Genomic DNA, 21839 nt, shown 5'->3' with positions numbered 1-21839 from the left:
CCTCTACCCACCTTCAAGCACCATTTCTTGGTTCCATCCCCTACCCACCTCCCAGTACTGCTCTTTTAGACAATACAGAACAAGGTATCATTTTGTGGTGCTACGTAACTTGTGGACTTTGCTAATGATTGATAACAAGAAAAACAGTAAAATAGATCCCCTGCGGCTAGTAACAATAGATCCCCTAACAATGGACCACACGTAACAAAATTCCTCCCCTAGCAACAATAGACTCCTGGCTGCAACAACAGGTCTCCCCACAGCCAGCATCAATAGACTTCCTGTCAGCAAGCAACAACAGACCCCTCCCAGCAACAACTGACCCCCGAGAAATTTAAGACTCACCCCCAGCAACAGTAGGTCCTCCACCAATGTCCAAATTGGGCCCAAAGTGTAAATATTTTGTGTGGCAACAATTATTTTCCAGCACTACCTTAACCCTCTTGGGCATGGAGTTCACCAGAGCTTCACAGGTTGCCACTGGAGTCCTCTTGCACTCCTTCATGATGACGTCACGGAGCTGGTGGATGTTAGAGAACTTGCGCTCCTCCATCTTCCATTTGAGGATGCCCCACAGATGCTCAATAGGGTTTAGTTGTGGAGACATGCTTGGCCAGTTTATCACCTTCATCCTCAGCTTCTCTAGCAAGGCAATGGTCATCTTGGAAGTGTGCTTGGGGTTGTTATCATGTTGGAATACTGCCCTATGGCCCAGTCTCCGAAGGGAGGGGATCATACTCTGCTTCAGTATGTCACAGTACATGTTGGCATTCATGGTTCCTTCAATAAACTGCTGCTCCCCAGTGCCGGCAGCACTCATGCAGCCCCAGACCATGACACTCCCACCACCATGCTTGACTGTAGGCAAGACACACTTGTCTTTGTACTCCTCACCTGGTTGCCGCCACACATGCTTGACACCATCTTAACCTAGGTTTATCTTAGTCTCATCAGACCACAGGACATGGCTCCGGTAATCCATGCCCTTAGTCTGCTTGTCTTCAGCAAACTATTTGTAGGCTTTCTTGTGCATCATCTTTAGAAGAGGTTTCCTTCTGGGATGACAGCCATGCAGACCAATTTGATGCAGTGTGCGGCGTATGGTCTGAGCACTGACAGGCTGACCCCCCCCCCACCCTTTTTACCTCTGCAGCCATGCTGGCAGCACTCATACGTCTATTTCCCAAAGACAACCTCTGGCAAGAAGGCTGAGCACGTGCACTCAACTTCTTTGGTCCACCATGGCGAGGCCTGTTTCAATGTCTTGGCAATCTTCTTATATCCTAGGCCATCTTTATGTAGAGCAACAATTCTTTTTTTTCAAATCCTCAGAGTTCTTTGCCATGAAGTGCCATGTTGAACTTCCAGTGACCAGTATGAGAGTGTGAGCGATAACACCAAATTTACCCCACCTGCTGCTCATTCACACCTGACACTTTGTAACACTAATGAGTCACATGACACCGGGGAGGGAAAATGGCTAATTGGACCCAATTTGGACATTTTCACTTAGGGGTATACTCACTTTTGTTGCCAGCGGTTTAGACATTAATGGCTGTGTGTTGAGTTATTTTGAGGGGACAGCAAATATACACTGTTATACAAGCTGTACACTCACTACTTTACATTGTAACAAAGTGTCATTTCTTCAGTGTTGTCACATGAAAAGATAGAATAAAATATTTACAAAAATGTGAGAGGTGTACTTACTTTTGTGAGATACTGTATATTTTATCTTGTACCTAGGATCTTCAGGACAGATACCTATATACACAACACATTTTGTTCTGATTTTCCCCCTGTGTTCGCCCCAGGTCGGGTTAATTTGTTGGGGGTTGGAAGGAATGCCATGTGCTAGTAAACCATGTTTGTATTTATTATGATGTACATAAATACAGATTATGTTCTATGTCTATGAAACACTAATATCGAGTCTGTTAATTTTAAGAGAAAACTGTCTGTACATCTTCATAGTCCTGAAGAAGCCTTGTGTGAAACGCGTTGACTAGTGAACAGACGAAGATAGAGGAATATGATCCGAAGCAAACACAGTGACGTGACTCCCTCCCTAATGGTTAATGCAAACAGAAAACAGAGGTCGTAGGACTTTATATGAGGCAGGTCATCAACTAAGATATACAAAAATAGAATCTGAACGTAGTCATTTATTATACATACAGTAATTGATTCAAATGTTGACATCAGTAACAAATATGATGCAGACATGTATACAAAAAAAGCGGAGACAAAAAAATCCATATAGTAAGGAGATTGTTATAATAGTAATAAGATATATTCAGTAAAAAAGTACATGGCCGTCACTAAATGTTACATCTAAGTGAAGAGAGGAAATATCTATACCTACACGAACCTTATGATATATACCAACTTATCCTTATATATGTATGATGTACATGAGTGAAATTAGTAGGAGACATTGATCTCCTGTGTACGAGCTGAGCTCAGTTTGGGGCCAGTTTCCTCATTTTATTGAGATCTGGTTTTAGATAAATCAATAAATGTTATTTTAGGATAAATCCATGGAGTTGTCATCTGTCTCATGCTGCGCCCTTAAAGTCCACACATATGACAGTGGTTCCTTGTGAACATCTGTAGTTTCCATTTCTCAGAACAGATAGGATGTTGGGACTCTCATTAAAAAAATGACGTGGGGTCCCCTCCCCCCCAGTCTATACCAGGCCCATGCCAAAATGTAAAAAAAATAAATGGCGTGGGGTCCCCCCAAAATCCATACCAGATCTTAACCTAAGCATGCAGTTCGGCAAGTTAGGAAAAGGGGGACAAGCGAGCGCCCCCCCTTCTAACCCATACAAGGCCACATGCCCTCACCATGGGGTGGGGGTGGGTGTTTTGTGGCAGTTCTGCCCCCCCCCCCCCACCCCAAAGCACCTTGTCCCCATGCTGATGGGGACAATGGCCTCTTTCCCACAACCGTGGCCTGGGGTTGTGGGGGTCTGCAGACAGGGGGATCATCGTAATCTGAAAGCCCCTTTTACCAAGGGGACCCCAGATCCTGCCCCCCCCCCCCCATGTGAAAGAGTATCGGGACCATAGTACCTGTACCTATTCACTAAAAAAAGTGTCAAAAAGCAATAAATACACAAACACAATTTTTAAAAAATTCTTTTTTTAAAAAATAAAAGCCAGCCTCCCCCAATGTAGATCCGTCATCAATCACAATGCCTGCCGCACCCGAAAAAATAAATAAAAAAAAGACGCTCTCGCCATCATGGAGGCCCTCTGCCTACTGCAGGTTCCGCATTTACATTGGTAAGAGGCGGGGCCACCTGTCTACATCACCTTTTTTCAATATTGGCCCCTAAGGGCCTGATATGGACTGGGGGTCGGGGGAGCACATCATTTTTTTCTATTGCCGGGAAATGCCGGCATTCTTTTCTTTCCATTCATCTGTCAGTGGGGAAGCCCGCTGACAGCTGATGAGTCATGGTTGGTAAGGATGCGGGCGGGCGGCTTCCCGGCTTGCTGATTAACAGCCAGCTATTTCTTCACAAAGAATTAGCATCGGTCGATTGTTTTTTTTGACTGATCCGAATTCGAATCGTTCTGAAAAGTTGGAATTCATTAGAAAATCAATAAACAAAACAAATTTTAACAGATTTCAACAAAATTCATTACAATTTCAATTGGAGATTTGGATACATCCGAATCTAGGAATAACCAAAAATATGTCGGAATTTGTATTCGCACCGAAACGAATTTCATGTGTCTAACACTTAATGGCCACCCGCTAGCAGCTGGGCTCCTAGCCAATGCAAATGGCCGCCGGTGGCAGGGCCCACTCTCCAGGCATGGATCCTCTACATATGTGTGCCATAACACCACCCCGCTGATAGCTGGGGACTCAATGACCACTCGGGACATCCTGGAAGACTTCTGGATACCAAAGGAAGCTCCTGACATCCCGCACAGCTGCCCAGCACCAGACCCGCCGACCAATACTTCCAATAGGTAGGAAAACTTCATACAGAAATGGACCTATAAGTGAGGAGGACAAAAAAGGAATGCAGCCATTGGCTTATTTTGAACATTTATAGGGGTGGGGTCTTAGGGGGGATGAGGGCGGGGCTACCCAAAGGTATGCGGCCATGGACATCTGTCAGGAAAGCACATTTTGGCCACTAGATTGAACTGACCATTATAGGAAATCCCAATTCGCCATGACCGGGGGAATGCGGGTCACATTTCATCAACACATTTATAACAACCAGATCTGTAAGCGTTTGTGAAATCTTCCCGCACAAAATGTACTCAGCCAATGAAAGGTAAGGACTCCATTTTTATTTTTCTCCTGCTATCAATGGCCAACACGGGACAACACTTCATCCATGTCTTTGGTGATCTCTGATCTCCTTATGAAGTGTTTCTTACATGATGAAGATCAGCCATGGAGTATATCTGAGGTGTATATCAGGGTGTGCTTCTTCCCCATATGTCCACCAACATTCATATTGAAGACATTTCCCGCACTCAAGGCACTAATACACCTCCAGGGTTGTGTGGGACCCCTGATGTACAGGAAGACAGGACTTCAGTGCGGAACATTTCCCTCACTCAGGACAGGAAAATGGCTTCTCACCCGTGTGAGATCTCCGATGTCTGTAAAGATGGGACTTCTGTGAAAATCATTTCCAGCAATCAGGACAGGAATACGGCTTCTCAGCAGTGTGCGATCTCTGATGCTCGGAAAGATGGGACTTCTGTGAAAAACATTTCCCGCACTCAGGACAGGAATACGGTTTTTCACCAGTGTGCAATCTCTGATGTCTGGAAAGAGCGGACTTATCTGAAAAACATTTCCTACACTCAGGACAGGAATACGGCTTCTCACCAGTGTGCAATCTCTGATGTCTGGAAAGAGAGGACTTATCTAAAAAACATTTCCCGCACTCAGGACAGGAATACGGCTTCTCCCCAGTGTGGAATCTCTGATGTCTGGAAAGACTGAACTGCTCTGAAAAACATTTCCCACACTCAGGACAGGAATACGGCTTCTCCCCAGTGTGCAATCTCTGATGTCTGGAAAGACTGAACTGCTCTGAAAAACATTTCCCACACTCAGGACAGAAATACGGCTTCTCCCCAGTGTGGAATCTCTGATGTCTGGAAAGAGCGGACTTATCTGAAAAACATTTCCAGCAATCAGGACAGGAATACGGCTTCTCAGCAGTGTGCGATCTCTGATGCAAGGAAAGATGGGACTTCTGTGAAAAACATTTCCCGCACTCAGGACAGGAATACGGTTTTTCACCGGTGTGCAATCTCTGATGTCTGGAAAGAGTGGACTTATCTGAAAAACATTTCCCACACTCAGGACAGGAATACGGCTTCACACCAGTGTGCAATATCTGATGTCTGTAAAGATGGGACTTCAATGAAAAACATTTCCCACACTCAGGACAGGAATACGGCTTCTCACCAGTGTGCAATCTCTGATGGTTGGAAAGATCAGACTTCTGTGAAAAGCATTTCCCACACTCAGGACAGGAATACAAGTTCTCACCAGTGTGCAATCTCTGATGTCTGGAAAAAGCGGACTTATCTGAAAAACATTTCCTACACTCAGGACAGGAATACGGCTTCTCACCAGTGTGCAATCTCTGATGTGTGGAAAGATATGACTTCTGTGAAAAACATTTCCCGCACTCAGGACAGGAATACGACTTCACACCAGTGTGCAATTTCTGATGTCTGGAAAGAGCGGACTTATCCAAAAAACATTTCCCGCACTCAGGACAGGAATACGGCTTCTCCCCAGTGTGGAATCTCTGATGTCTGGAAAGACTGAACTGCTCTGAAAAACATTTCCCGCACTCAGGACAGGAATACGGTTTTTCACCAGTGTGCAATCTCTGATGTCTGGAAAGAGCGGACTTATCTAAAAAACATTTCCCACACTCAGGACAGGAATACGGCTTCTCCCCAGTGTGGAATCTCTGATGTCTGGAAAGACTGAACTGCTCTGAAAAACATTTCCCACACTCAGGACAGGAATACGGCTTCTCACCAGTGTGCAATCTCTGATGTTTGGAAAGATCAGACTTCTGTGAAAAGCATTTCCCACACTCAGGACAGGAATACAGCTTCTCATCAGCATGCAATCTCTGATGTGTGGAAAGGTGTGACTTTTGTGAAAAACATTTCCCACACTCAGGACAGGAATGCGGCTTCTCACCAGTGTGAGATCTTTTATGCACATTAAGATGGGATTTAAAACTGAAACACTTCCCGCACTCAGTACAGGAGAACCTCTTATCTGGTGGAAGGACAGCACCGTCCCTCACAGTCTGAGGCTCCTCAGGATAAGAGGAATACGATGGTCCGGCACTGTCCCTCACAGTCTGAGGTTCCTCAGGATAAGAGGAATACGATGGTCCAGCACCGTCCCTCACGGTCTGAGGTTCCTTAGGATAAGAGGAATACGATGGTCCGGCACTGTCCCTCACAGTCTGAGGTTCCTCAGGATAAGAGGAATACAATGGTCCGGCACAGTCCCTCACAGTCTGAGGTTCCTCAGGATAAGAGCAATATGATGGTCCATCTACACTGTGTGGTGCCTGATGGACATTTGAGGTAGCCGGGTTTTCTCCTGGACTATACTGTGTGATGTCCTCATCTTCTACTTTACAGTCTGGAGACAAAGTGAGACAATCCTCTGAGGTTTTCCTCATCTCCCGTCCATGTACTAAAATAGAAATAAAAAGATTATTACTAGACATCAGCAGATTGGTTCTCCTAAACCAGGACTCCGCCCACATCAGGCAGCTTTGTCTCTGAGGATCTTACAATTCCACCCTCAAGGTAACTAGTAAATGGGTCCTCTGATCTCCTACCAGTTCATTTCTTTATTCATGGACCTTAGTCAGAGAGTGAGGAAACAACGAGAACTGTCTTTTATAGGAGTGACAGTGATGAGGGGATTATAGGACGAGTGTCCCCTCCCCCTCTATCACTCATTGCCATCTTCCCAACACAAGAAGTCCTGCACTTCCTTTTTTAGTCCATGATTTAGTCATGAATAACAGCGGGGCTGAGCCCCACCAGAGGTCAGAGAGTGAGGATGGGGGGAGAACAACCAAGATGAAGACTGGACTGATCCTGAAGACCACCATCATTGGGTTACTGACTCCTCCCTCATTATCACTTTCTGTTTAAGGTTCCAAAGTTGGAGGATGTTATCACATTATTATCACCATGTAAAAGTCTGTCCTCCAATCAGATCATCAGATATAAAATGTGATATAAAATAAATAATAAATCGGTACAATCATGTAGTGTAAAGAATGGTGTATAAATATTCACAGAAACATTCACCCAATGGCAGCTTACATTCAGAAAGTTTCTTTCACTAAACACAAAAACAAATAAAATGCAGCCCAAAAGAAAATGAAAATAAATTTCTTCCCCCAAATCTGTAGACAATAAGTGGGAAATAATTTCCCTCCTCTCCTCCTTCTTCTTCCTCCACGGTATATATTGGGGGGGGGGAGTAGAAAATATGGGCGGAGCCTGCGCAGGGACGTAATGTTGAATGTTTTAATGTTGAATAAAGCAGATAGACGGAGAGCACTAGAGGGGGTGTCAAATTTCTACCCTCCCCCCCATATATACAGTGGAGGAAGAGGAAGGAGGAGAGGAGTGAGCGATATCCCTAGAGGGGGAAGGGATCTGTGGGACTCGCTGGTAACACAGGAGTCAGATGGTAAGGTGAGTGGAAGTGACCACCAGCACCTTTCTCATCTGCAATTTCTGCACTCGCACTTTATCATTTATATTGGCCCTGACTGATGACACGTGTCACATGACACACATTTCTATCCTCTTATTGGACGATCACATTACTATTTATTCATTTCCTGACACTGTTTAATAAGATTTCATATTTTTGAATTGTAAGTCTGATTGTTACACGGCGCGGTGATATCGCACAGATTGGATTATTATTTCCCACTTATTATCTACAGATTTCGGGGAAGAAATTTATTTTCATTTTCATTTGATTTCTTATTAGATATAAAATGTCCAGCTGGTAGGAAATGGACGTAACAAAGAGAATCCATATTATGTGTATACAGTATCTCTCAAAAGTAAGTACACCCCTCACATTTGTGTAAATATTTTATTCTATCTTTTCACGTGACAACACTGAAGAAATTACACTTTGCTACAATGTAAAGTAGTGAGTGTACAGCTTGTATAACAGTGTAAATTTGCTGTCCCCTCAAAATAACTCACCACACAGCCATTAATGTCTAAGCCGCTGACAACAAAAGTGAGTACACCCCTAAGTGACAATGTCCAAATTAGGCCCAATTAGCTATTTTCCCTCCCCAGTGTCATGTGACTTGTTAGTGTTATAAGGTCTCAGGTGTGAATGGGGAGGAGGTGTGTTAAATTTGGTGTTATCGCTCTCACTCTCTCATACTGGTCACTGGAAGTTCAACATGAGGGCAAAGAACTCTCTGAGGATCTAAAATTAAAAGAATTGTTGCTCTACAAAAAGATGGCGTAAGCTATAAGAAGATTGCCAAGACCCTGAAACTGAGCTGCAGCATGGTGGCCAAGACCATACAGCAGTTTAACAGGACAGGTTCTACTCAGAACAGGCCTCGCCATGATCGACCAAAGAAGGTGAGTGCACGTGCTCAGCGTCATATCCAGAGGTTGTCTTTGAGGAAATAGACGTATGAGTGCTGCCAGCATTGCTGCAGAGGTTGAATGGGTGGGGGGGACAGCCTGTCAGTGCTCAGACCATACACCGCACACTGTATCAAATTGGTCTGCATGGCTGTCATCCCAGAAGGAAGCCTCTTCTAAAGATGATGCACAAGAAATCCCGCAAACAGTTTGCTGAAGACAAGCAGACTAAGGACATGGATTACTGGAACCATCTCCTGTGGTTTGATGAGACCAAGATAAACTTATTTGGTGTCAAATGGTGTCAAGCGTGTGTGGCGGCAACCAGGTGAGGAGTACAAAGACAGGTGTGTCTTCCTACAGTCAAGCATGGTGGTGGGAGTGCCATGGTCTGGGGCTGCATGAGTGCTGCCGGCACTGGGGAGCTACAGTTCATTGAGGGAACCATGAATGCCAACATGTACTGTGACATACTGAAGCAGAGCATGATCCCCTTCCTTTGGTGACTGGGCCGCAGGGCAATATTCCAACATGATAACGACACCAAACACACCTCTAAGACGACTACTGCCTTGCTAAAAAAGCTGAGGGTAAAGGTGATGGACTGGACAAGCATGTCTCCAGACCTAAACCCTATTGAGCATCTGTGGGGCATCCTCAAATGGAAGATGGAGGAGCGCAAGGTCTCTAACATCCACCAGCTCTGTGATGTTGTCATGGAGGAGTGGAAGAAGACTCCAGTGGCAACCTGTGAAGCTCTGGTGAACTCCATGCCCAAGAGGGGAAAATAATGGTGGCCACACAAAATATTGACACTTTGGGCCAAATTTGGACATTGTCACAGGGGTGTACTCACTTTTGTTGCCAGCGGTTTAAACATTAATGGCTGTGTGTTGAGTTATTTTGAGGGGACAGCAAATTTACACTGTTATACAAGCTGTACACTCACTACTTTACATTGTAGCAAAGTGTAATTTCTTCAGTGTTGTCACATGAAAAGATAGAATAAAATATTTCCAAAATGTGAGGGGTGTACTTACTTTTGTGAGATACTGTAGCAGTCGGTAGAGGGGATAGAGCAGAAGTCTGTAATACAACATAGAGTATATAGCGCAGGGGTCAGGAGTCATAATATTGGTATTCAGTAATCAGTGGTGGATTACATGTATTTATGTCATGTATGTATTTAGTGTTAATGACCCACCTGTGCTGATCTCTGTAGGCGTGTCCTCCTCTATAAATGTCCCCGTTATTCCATCCTCCTCCATAGACTGCTGATCATCCCTCACATACCTCTCTTCTTCTTCTTCTGCTTTAACCTCAAATTCTATGTCAATTGGATCTCCACTCTAAACCAAGAAAATTAGATAGAATATCATCTGTAGGTTATAAGCTTTAGCATTGTGATATTATAAAAAAAAATAAAAATTAAAAAAAAAATAAAAACACACATCCTCTCCAGAAGTCCATGTTCTAGATGCTCCAATCCACCAACCTTGTAACAGTGAGGGATGGTGTGACCTTCCTGTGTGGAATCCCTGGAATACAGAGGACGGGGACATCTCTCTGGTGGGTTTCTGTAGCTGGATGACTCCTCCATGGTGTCCTGGTACAGATCTTTGCATTTCTTTAGAAACTCTGACTCCTCCATCCCCCCATCCTCATCATCCTCCTCTTTTATCTCTTCTTTAACCTCAACTTTAGAATCTCTCAGGTTTCCACTCTGAATATATAATAAAAATGACATCAATGGTAACAATGCAGATAATGTACAGATCCTAATGATACTATCAGTGATTGTTCCTCACCTACCTGATGATGGTGAGGGATGGTGTGACCTTCCTGTGTGGAATCCCGGGAATACAGAGGACGGGGACATCTCTCTGGTGGGTTCCCATTACTGGATCCATCTGTAGGAAACACACACACTGACTGAATACATTGTTTCTATGTGTTTATCAGATGATGGGGGATCTAGGTGGAGCCTCCGTACTGCTCTCTCCTTTACAATAAAGTCTCCTCTTACCCGGTGATGTGAGGGGCGGCTGATTCTCCATCATGACGTCCTTGTAGAGATCCTTGTGTACTTCTAAATACTCCCACTCCTCCATGGAGAAATAGACAGTGACATCCTGACACCTTATAGGAACCTGACACACACAATGATACAGTCACCATCCAGACACATCCCTTGTCTGTTACTGGATAATGTCCCAGAATTCCCAGCACCGCTCACCTCTCCTGTCAGCAGATGGACCATCATGGTGGTCAGTTCCAGGATCTTCTGCTCTCTGTTCCTCTCAGTTATCGGAGAACGAGGTGGAGGCACCATGGTGGGGATTTGGGTCCTGCTCCATCCTCCTGAGATTGGCTCTCCACTAGACTCCTTCACTACAACACAATCCTACAGATCAGGAGAAAGATATACCGATATCAATCATCTGACATCATCTACATGTCTATAATAAGAACATGGTCTTTTGACCAGACTAGATAAGAGTGGTCATGTGACCTCCCAGATTCCTCCTCACCTCTCTGGTCAGGACTGTGTTTTATTAATAGAGGTAAGAGTGATGTCATGAAAAATTGAAAAAAGTGTGCTAATAATAAAGTTGTGCTGCTACCAAGATCCAATGTGTGGAAATGAATGTATGTGAAAGTTAATTGGTGCGCTACAATGTGATCAGAGTTCATATAAATAAATAAACATTTATATATATACAAAATTGCAATATATAATCCACCACTTGATAACAATTCAAACAATAATTGATAAGTGTTCAAACATGTGCTAAGTCAACACCGTGACCACACATAAAAGTCCAAAGAAAATATCCAAAACTCAGTAAAATTGTCCACCGGGTGAGATACAATATAAAACAATGAAGGTAATATGCTGAGTCTACAGCCTAATGACACAAATTGTCCAATATATCTGTTGAACAAACTCAGTCTTTGTGCCCTTTTGCATTTTTTATCTGGTAAGAAGCACATCTAGAAGGTGGTGGGAAACTTTCACCAACTTGTCGTGATCACTTCATCACCAGTTTATTTTCATCACATCTTCACATCATCATCTTTTCGTTGCACAAAGACTGAGTTTGTTCAATAGATATATTGGACAATTTGTGTCATTAGGCTGTAAACTCAGCATATTACCTTCATTGTTTTATATTGTATCTCACCCGGTGGACAATTTACTGAGTTTTGGATATTTTCTTTGGACTTTTATGTGTGGTCACGGTGTTGACTTAGCACATGTTTGAACACTTATCAATTATTGTTTGAATTGTTATCTCCCAAATTGTGACCTCCCAAAATCCTCCTCACCTCTCTGATCAGCAGGTAGATGATCTCCAGGGTGTGGCTTATTAACCTCTCAGTCATGTGACTCTGATCCTCCTCCATCCTCAATGGTGTGGTGGTCATGTGATCTTTGCGGGTTTCTCTGTAGACGGATAATGAAGAATTATCTGGATTGCATTGGTTGGACAATATTAGGATGGGGATATAAGGGGTTAGGCGGGTTGCCCCTAGTGGGAATTGGAACATGTAGATTGGGTTAATTAGGGGGATCTTTTTATACAGTATATATAGTGGTCACAGGTTATCTGAGACCATCAAGACCAATGCAGAGCCCAAAGCCCTTGATTGGACAGGAGGAGGGACAGTCCACTGCCAGAGTGTAGGGGAATAGAGGAGAGTGCCAGTATTGAGGGATCAGAGTATCAGATAAGTAAAAGTGCTTTTACTCTTTCCCTACACCAAAATTACCATGTAACCCTTGAAGTGGGGCTGCCCCCATTATACAAGGGTTAAATGCTCATTTGGGTTTTGGTAATTTTTTGTTTCCTTAGAGATGGGCTTTAAACAAAATTACATTTTCACACACGATAAAATCTGCATGTTATGCTTGTAAAAACAAAGCGTCCCCCCCCCACACACACACACGCACACAATTATGTCAACTCTTAAAACTGTGTGTTCCCATGAAAAAGTGTCTAAATTCGCTACCCAACATGGTGCAAAGACAGCGCTATAAAAGCGCTGTCAGGGACTCAATACCGTGCGCAGGCGCACTGGCGTCGCTAACCGGCGAACGCCTATGAGCATGCGCTGAGGCTACCTTGGTAGAGTTTGGGGCTACCTCGGCGGAGTTTGAGGCTACCTCGGCAGAGTTTGAGGCTACCTCGGCAGAGTTTGAGGCTACCTCGGCAGAGTTTGAGGCTACCTCGGCAGAGTTTGAGGCTACCAAATTGGCGCCAAAACGGCCTATTTAAACACAGCTGTCACTCTAGGTGGTTGCTGTGTTGTCTTCAGCTCTCCTGTATTCTGTGCCTGTTATATCTGCTGTTCCTGTTTACCTGACCCGGCTTGTCTTTGGATTCTGATTACCTGCTGCCCGCCCTGACCTTGGCTTGTCCTGACTATCCTCCTGTCTCGTCCTGATCTGTTTACCTGCTACCGGCTATTGGTCCTGGACCTGTTCCTGGCTCTCCCAGGGAATCCGGGGGGCCGCGACCTGGTGTTAGCAAGCAGCCAAATCCATCCCCACCATCTGGGGCCCTGGTGAAAACCGGCTAACACTTAGACTCTGCGTGTCTGGTGAACCTGTGCCACGCCAGTTACCCGGTAAGCCACTCCTCTTACGTCAGGCTCTGGCACGTTACCCCGTGACAGTACAACACAGCAATGACTGAGCCTGCTAGAGGAGCCTCCCCTATGGACGACATCTGCCAGCACCTTGCGGCCCTTACACAAGCCGTTAAGTCCCTGCAAGAGGGCTATACTTAGTTGGAGGGGCGTGTTCAGTCCCTAACCCCCTCCACGGACCCTACAGTTTCTGCTACTTCCATGGCTCCCTCCGGGAATCCCTCCGGTCCGACAGTGGTGATGCTGCCTCCTGAGCCCAGGGTCCCTACGCCGGAAAGGTTTTCTGGGGATCGGAGCAAGTTTAGAGCCTTCCGCAATGCCTGCGAGCTGTACTTCTCCCTGCAACCCCCGAACCTTGTCCTTGGAATCAACCAAAGTGGGTTTCATCATATCCCTGCTTCAAGGTGAACTTCAGTCCTGGGCTCACCGCCTGCTTGAAGAGCGCAGTAACCAGCTGGACTCCATGTTGGCTTTCTTTAACGCAATGGCGCAGTTATACGAAGACCCGCAGCGCACTGCTACAGCAGAAACCGCGCTCACTTCACTTCAGAGGATTACGTCACTGACTTCAGGCGTTGGAGTACGGACACTCACTGGAACGACGCAGCCTTGCGACATCAGTTCCGCCTGGGTCTTTCAGAAAACTTGAAAGATGAACTGGCCCGAGTGGGTTTACCCGAGACCTTAGAGGCATTAATCACCCTGGCTATACAGATAGACCACCGGCTCCGTGAGCGTAGAGCAGAGGGGTCCACGCAGCAGACCCGCCCAGTCTGGATGTTGCCACGGTTTCCTAATCCCGTCCACACCTTCTCCTCCGGTGCCCGTTCCAGCAATACTGCTCCGGTTACTGCTGAATCAGATACGTCTGAGCTGATGCAACTTGGGCTTATGCGTCCTTCCTTATCAACAGAAGAACACTCACGACGACGTCAGAACAACCTGTGTCTGTACTGCGGAGAAGCCGGACACTTTGTACGCTCATGCCCAGCAAAGATGTGTAAGTGTCTTTCTATATTCCCCTCAAGTTATCCAGTTTCTGTCAACAATACCACTCACCTGGCTCTCTCTATCTCATTCCATCTCCCAGAAGGCCCGATCCCGGTTACCGCTATTATTGATTCCGGGGCATGCAGCTGCTTCATTGACCTTACCTTTGCTGCTCATCAACGCATCCCACTTCGACCCAAGTCGCAGGGACTCTCCATCTTCCTAGCGGATGGGTCCCACATCAAGTCTGGGCCAGTAACCCAAGAAACCCCTCCATTGCCTGTGGCCACTCTCGAAGGACACAAGGAGTTGTTGTGCCTGGATTCCATCTCTTCTCCCTTGTTTCCGGTTATTCTTGGGTTACCCTGGTTTCAGGCGCACAACCCACAGATTAATTGGACTTCTGGAGGCGTCAAGTTCCAGTCCCCTTACTGCCAAAATTATTGCTTGCCAGTACGCCATAGTGCTCCTAGCACCCTACTCTGTATGGATGCTGATAAGGAGATACGTTCCTCTGTCCCAGTATTCTATCAAGAATACTTGGATGTCTTCAGTAAACAGGGGGCTGAGACCTTACCCCCACCGCCCCTATGATTGTCCAATTCAATTGCTTCCGGGGGCCGAGATCCCTTTCGGACGTATCTTTCCTTTATCAGAACGAGAATTGGGTACCCTTAAAGACTATGTGACGGAGAATCTAGAGAAGCGATTCATCCGACCCTCTACTTCTCCTGCAGGAGCTGGGATCTTTTTTGTGGAGAAAAAAAGACCATTCACTTCAGCCATGTGTGGACTACCGTGAGTTAAATAAAATTACGGTCAAAAACCGGTACCCCCCTACCCTTGATTCCTGAACTCTTCCAGAGACTAAGAAACGCCTCTGTATTCACCAAACTGGACCTGCGGGGAGCCTACAATTTGGTCCTTATTAGGGAGGGGGACGAATGGAAGACAGCATTCCGCACCCGATTCGGGCATTATGAATATTTGGTGATGCCTTTCGGGCTCTGCAATGCCCCGGCCACCTTCCAGCACTTCATCAACGACATCTTCAGAGACTATCTGGACATCTTTGTAATTGTCTACCTGGACGATATCTTGGTCTTCTCTTCCTCCCTGGCCCAGCACAGAGAACACGTTAAAAAGGTACTCCACCGACTCCGGCTACACAGGCTTTACGCAAAACCCGAGAAATGTGAATTTGAACAGCAGAGTATCCAATTCCTCGGGTTAATAATCTCCTCTGAAGGGGTCAAAATGGACCCTCAGAAGGTCTCCACCATCCTGGATTGGCCCGCACCGGTGGATAAAAAGGGGATTCAGCGTTTCATAGGATTCGCAAATTTCTACAGGAAATTTATCAAGGGGTTCTCTTCCATCATCGCCCCTATTACCCTGCTCACCAAACAAGGTACCCGCTTCCACTGGTCTCCCTAGGCGCAAGTCGCATTTACAGCCCTGAAGGAGCTGTTTACTTCTGCTCCTATCCTCAGCCACCCGGATCCCGCCCTGCCTTACATCCTCGAAGTAGACGCCTCGGAAATCGCAGTAGTAGCAGTCATTGCCCAGCGTCAAGGTCTCAGGGACACGATTCATCCGGTAGCTTTCTTCTCACGTAAGCTTTCCCCTGCGGAGAGGAACTATGATGTAGGGGATCGGGAACTCCTTGCCATCAAGACCACCCTGGAGGAGTGGAGGTATCTATTGGAAGGGGCGGCACATCCCATACTCCTCTACACGGATCATAAGAACCTGGGGTATTTGAGGACGGCCAAACGCCTGAGACCTCGCCAAGCAAGGTGGGCACTTTTTTTTTTCCAGATTTACAATCCATATAACGTACCGACCGGGTTCCAAGAATATGAAACCCGATGCTCTCTCTCAAATGTATGACAGTTCTAAAGAAATCCTTGTACCTGACACCATCTTAACCCAAGGTAACTTTCTACTATTACAGTCTGACCTTCTTACCGCTCTGAGACAAGCCACAGTAAATGCTCCCCATCCTGCTGGAACTATACTGGTACCCAGAAATGGACTGCTATGGAGAGGGGATCAAATTTTCATTCCAGAAAGTGCTTGTGTGTCCATCCTAGGACTGTGTCATGACCACCCGATGGCTGGTAATTTCGGGATCCATAAGACCATGGATCTTGTGCAGCGCATGTTCTGGTGGCCCGACTTGGACAAGTGTTGTAAACAATACGTTTCCTCCTGTACTGTCTGCACACGAAGCAAGGCAACCCGAAATAAGGCATGGGGCCTGCTCAGACCACTACCAGTCCCTGACAGACCATGGAAGATAATTGCCATGGATTTCATCGTGGAACTTTCTCCATCAGACGGTTATTCTGCAATCTTCGTGGTAGTAGACCGTCTGTCGAAAATGGCTCACTTCATACCACTAAGAGGTACACCCTCTGCGCTTGAGACGGCGCAGGTCTTCATCAGGTAAATTGTAAGACTCCACGGGGTCCCAATGAGCATTGTGTCAGATAGAGGTGTCCAATTTACTTCTCGCTTCTGGAGAGCTTTATGTGATTCACTGAAAATCAAGCTGTCAATGTCCTCCGCATACCATCCCCAGACTAACGGGCAGACTGAGAGGACCAACCAAACCCTCGAGCAATATATCCAATGCTTCACCACCTTTGTTCAAGATGACTGGGTCTCGCTACTACCATCAGCAGAGTTCGCATACAATAACGCCAAACACTCGGCTACAGGTCAGTCCCCATTCTACGCTAACTACGGGTTTCACCCATCTTTCTTGTCCTGCTTTATTCCTGAACCTACAGTGCCAGCAGTCCGGGACATCTTGGAGTTCCTTAACGAGAACTACATAGTCTTACAGGATGCCATGACCAAGGCTCAGACCTCCAATAAAGAGTTCTTTGACAAAAGAAGGAGAGGTGAGTTGGTTCTCCAGCCTGACAACCTGGTATGGTTAGCCACCACCAATCTCCGATTGGCATGCCCTTCCAAAAAACTGGCACCAAAGTTTATTGGCCCGTTCCCTGTGAGGAGAAAATTAAATGAGGTATCTTACGAATTGACGCTTCCCGATTCCCTCAAGATCCATCCAGTCTTCCACGTTTCACTCTTGAAACCTGCAGTACCGGGTTCCTTTCCTGGTAGAAGTTCGGAACCACCTGCTCCTGTCACCATCCACGGGGATGAAGAACTTGAGGTGGAGGCCATCCTAGTCTGCAGAAGGTGGAGGAACCAGCTACAATACCTGGTTAAGTGGAGGGGCTATGGTCCCGAAGAAAATTCCTGGGAACCGGTACAGAATTTCCATGCCCAGGACTTAATTTCAGAATTTTTTTCCACAACCATCCCCACAAAAGGAACCTTTTGGGCACCTGGAGGTTGCCCTTAAGGGGGGGGCAATGTCAGGGACTCAATATCCTGCGCAGGCGCACTGGCGTCGCTAAACGGCGAATGCCTATGCGCATGGGCTGAGGCTACCTTGGTAGAGTTCGAGGCTACCTCGGTAGAGTTCGAGGCTACCAAATTGGCGCCAAAACGGTTTATTTAAAAACAGCTGTCACTCTAGGTGATTGCTGTGTTGTCTTCAGCTCTCCTGTATCCTGTTATATCTGCTGTTCCTGTTTACCTGACCCGGCTTGTCTTTGGATTCAGATTACCTGCTGCCCGCCCTGACCTTGGCTTGTCCTGACTATCCTCCTGTCTCATCCTGATCTGTTTACCTGCTACCAGCTATTGGTCCTGGACCTGTTCCTGGCTCTCCCAGGGAATCTGGGGGGCCGCGACCTGGTGTTAGCAAGCAGCCAACTCCATCCCCACCATCTGGGGCCCTGGTGAAAACCGGCTAACACTTAGACGCCGCGCCTCTGGTGAACCTGTGCCACGCCAGTTACCCGGTAAGCCACTCCTCTAACGTCAGGCTCTGCCACGTTAACCCGTGACAGGCGCCTACAGGTCATTCGTTTAGAGAAACCCGGTAATAATGGCCCCAGAATCATTGCTCTCACTCTAGTGTGCGGCCAATACCCCCCTTTGTGACAGCGTAATATAAATGACAGGTCCTCTTTAAGGAGACATTAGGGGTCTAATATACCTCCAACGTAACCTATGGACCCCAGTGAAGCTGATGAAATACAGATCAGGATTAACCAGCTTCTTCACTGACTACAGTGACCAGGGAATGATGGCACTTAACCTGGAAGTGATGAAATGCTCATCTCTTCTGGATTTATTCACCAGAGAGGAGATCTGAGAACTGATCACCCTCCACTCCATCCACCATGCCGATCCTGGGCCTACAGGAGGGGCAGGCACATGGTTAATATAGTGAGGCATGGTATAAAATTGTTGGAAAAAATATAGTGAGGCATGGGGATATTTGTATCTTCAGAGGAAGGGTGTGAAAGGGCAAATTTCAGGAGAACCCAAATCCGAATCTCATCCCTCGTTACAAGAGACTGCTAAGGTGAGAAGATGATTGGTGGGAAAGGTGACAAATCTCCAGAATGAAGAGAATTTTCTGACCCCGTATGTGGAGGAATGTTCTGACCCTGAAGGGGTTACTCTAGGTTTCAACAGTATATATGTGTGTATCATCATCTGCTGGAGATAAAAAAGGTCACAGTGACTATGGAGGAAGAGGACGGACATGACGGGGGAGGGTTGCTGGGTGTAAACAGAAAATAAGATCTTATTACCTTGTCTGCTGCCACGTCCAGCAGTGTCTCCTCTCTACTTCCTCCTAACTCACCTTTCACCCGAAAACGTCTCTTTTATACTTGACATCACTTCCTGTGACATCACTTCCTGTCTATAACTGACATTACTTCCTGTCTTCTATAGATACTTCCTGTCTGGGTAGAAGTGAGATCACCACCTTGTGGAGCTCAGAGGAACTGCAGCCCTGAGAAATGTCTCATAGTGTGAACACGGCCTTGTGCTGTGTGTGTATGTACTGTATATCCTTATAGATGGGTCATTTTCACTCCCACCAAGGGGGGAGAAATATATTACTGCCTATTACCATCACACACTCACCCCCCCCCCTTTCCTGGCCAGGCAGACTGCATGCTTGGATTAAAAGTTTGGTATTTATTTTCTGGTTGACCTCACACAGTTGTTTTTTGGTTTCTTTGATGTAAGGACCCCTTTTAAACACCTACTAGATTCAGAGTCTGGAATGTAATGTTGGGGGACTCAAAATTTGGGGGTGTGAAAGAAAAAAGTCTTTACTACTTTCCGACCTCCCTATAGCAGTTTTATTGCTACAGGGCGGTCGTGCTGCTCAGAACCCCGTATATAAACGTGATCCTGCACTTCCAAGTAGCGTGCGCAAGTGCGCTCTGCCGGCGGCTCCCTACCACTGTGATTCTACACAGCAGGTCCTGCAGATGCAATGTCCGCCGGCACCCGCTGATCGTTCGGTACACAGGCAGAATGGCAATCCGTCTATGTAAACAAGGCAGATTGCCGTTCTGTCAGTAGGGAAGGCATAGATCCTGTGTTCCTGCGAAGCAGAGGCACTGATCCATGCCTTCCCCTAGTAAAAGCACCTCCCCCAATACACAAACACTGGCTAGGCACACATTTATCCCTTTGATCGCCCCTGATGTTAACCCCTTCCCAGCCAGTGTCATTAGTACAGTGACAGTGCATATTTTTATCACAGATAACTGTATTGGTGTCACTGGTTCCCACAAAGTGTCAGTTAGAGTCTGATTTGTCCGCCGCAATAAAGTCCCCCTGTAAGTCCCCGATCGCCGCTATTACTAGTAAAAAAATAAAAATTCCATAAATATATCCCATAGGTTATAGAGGAGATAACTTTTGCGCAAACCAATTAATATAAGCTTATTGAGATTTATTTTAAACAAAAACTTGTAGCAGAATACATATTGGCATAAATTGATGAAGAAATTTGATTTTTGTACATTTTTTATTGGATGTTTTATAGCAGAAAGTAAAAAATATTGTTTTCTTTTTTGCTTATAGTGCAAAACTTTAAAACCACAGAGGAGATCAAATACCCCCAAAAGAAATCTCTATTTGTGGGGAAAAAAAGGACATTGATTTTATTTGGGTACAGCATCGCACGACCGCGCAATTGTCAGTTAACAACTTGAGCCCCGGAAGATTTACCCCCCTTCATGACCAGGACATTTTTTGTGTTACTTTAATTGAAAATTGCGCAGGCCTTCGACGCTGCACCCAAATAAAGTCGATGTCCTTTTTTCCCCACAAATAGAGATTTCTTTTGGGGGTATTTGTTCACCGCTGCAGTTTTTTTAATTTTTGCGCTATAAACAAAAAATGACCGACAACTTTGAAAAAAAAAATAATAATTTTTACTTTCTGGAGGGCGGCGCCTGTAAAAACAATCAAGCGGCTGAACAGCCCATATGATTGGTTCTATGGTGCAGGGAATCAATGGCAGAAAAAGAAGATATGTGAATGATGCCTGTAGCTTCCCCCATCATCCCGATATCTTCACTCAAAGTCCATGACATCATATGAGGTCGTTGGGCGGGAAGTGGTTTAATACAGGAGAATAATGTCCGCGCCCCCCTAAGCATCCGCTTATTTGTAGAGACATAAACCATTTGGAGTGCCAGAATCCCAATCTTCTTCTCATTGGTATAATGTCAAGGATTTTGCAGACAGAGGAAATTAGCTTTTCAATGTTAGCAAGCATGTTGTGTGAAGGTCCTTCTTCATTATAATGACAATGTGGGGGAGAGAAATCCTCTGCACCTTCCTCCAGTACGGCATCCATATCCTCTCCATTCCCTCCTGTCTCTGCATCCTCTAGGACCGGCATATCGGGATCTGACTCCGGTTGGGAGACTGGAGCGGGAGAAGAGACGGGGAGTTTTAGAGCTCTGGACAAAGATGGCCGTATTAAGACGTAATCTGTCCAAGGAATGGCGACAGAAAATTCTGCTTTGGTCAGGTAGCCCACATGTTGTGTGTCTGAGAAAGAGCTATAACCAGAAACGGACATTGGTGGTAAAGCATGGACTTTATATACAGTCCAGCATTTTGGAGATATAAGACAGGGTCACCCTGTACCTCTGACCATTACTCTATTATTCTTTAGGATAGAATCAATATTTTTCATTCCATCTTCCATTGCATTGGAAGAGAGGCAAGGGCTAAGGCAGGTTCACAGGCTGCAACTGCAGACAAATATACCCCCAAAGAACAAGACCAACACATGAAGTTACCACCAGAAGATGCTGCACCCCTCCAAGGACACACTCAATTATCATGACTGAGTATACCCTTGAAGGACACAGCATCCTCCAATGACAACTCTTATGGCTAAGCTTACGAAGGCCACATCAAGCAAATAGGTGACTCATTATCAGGGCTTGTTTTCCCAGAGAATAGGTGCAGGTACTACCCGTTTCTCTGTCCCTACCCACCTCTGAGTATCATTCCTTGGTTCCATCCCCCTACCCACCTCCGAGCACCATTCCTTGGTTCCAACCCCTACCCACCTCCGAGCATCATTCCTTGGTTCCATCCCC

General features: G+C 45.9%; 1 protein-coding gene across 1 annotated transcript in view; it reads right to left on the bottom strand.

Annotated features, from left to right (window-relative positions):
* Nucleotides 1-21310, bottom strand: part of LOC309550259 (uncharacterized protein) — a gene marked incomplete at both ends in the record, with an annotated part of 60196 nt that extends 38886 nt beyond the window's left edge. Inside the window, 3 exons of the mRNA XM_082250667.1 lie at nucleotides 4693-5058; nucleotides 5158-6295; nucleotides 21061-21310. Of these exons, the coding sequence (XP_082106793.1) occupies nucleotides 4693-5058; nucleotides 5158-6295; nucleotides 21061-21310 (1754 nt within the window). The remainder of the gene's footprint in view (nucleotides 1-4692; nucleotides 5059-5157; nucleotides 6296-21060) is intronic.
* Between the last annotated feature and the right edge of the window lie 529 nt (nucleotides 21311-21839).

The sequence above is a fragment of the Pelophylax lessonae genome, assembly GCF_965119305.1.
Source record: "Pelophylax lessonae genome assembly, chromosome: 3".
Lineage (NCBI taxonomy): Eukaryota > Metazoa > Chordata > Amphibia > Anura > Ranidae > Pelophylax > Pelophylax lessonae.
This window is presented reverse-complemented; position numbering and strand designations above follow the sequence as displayed.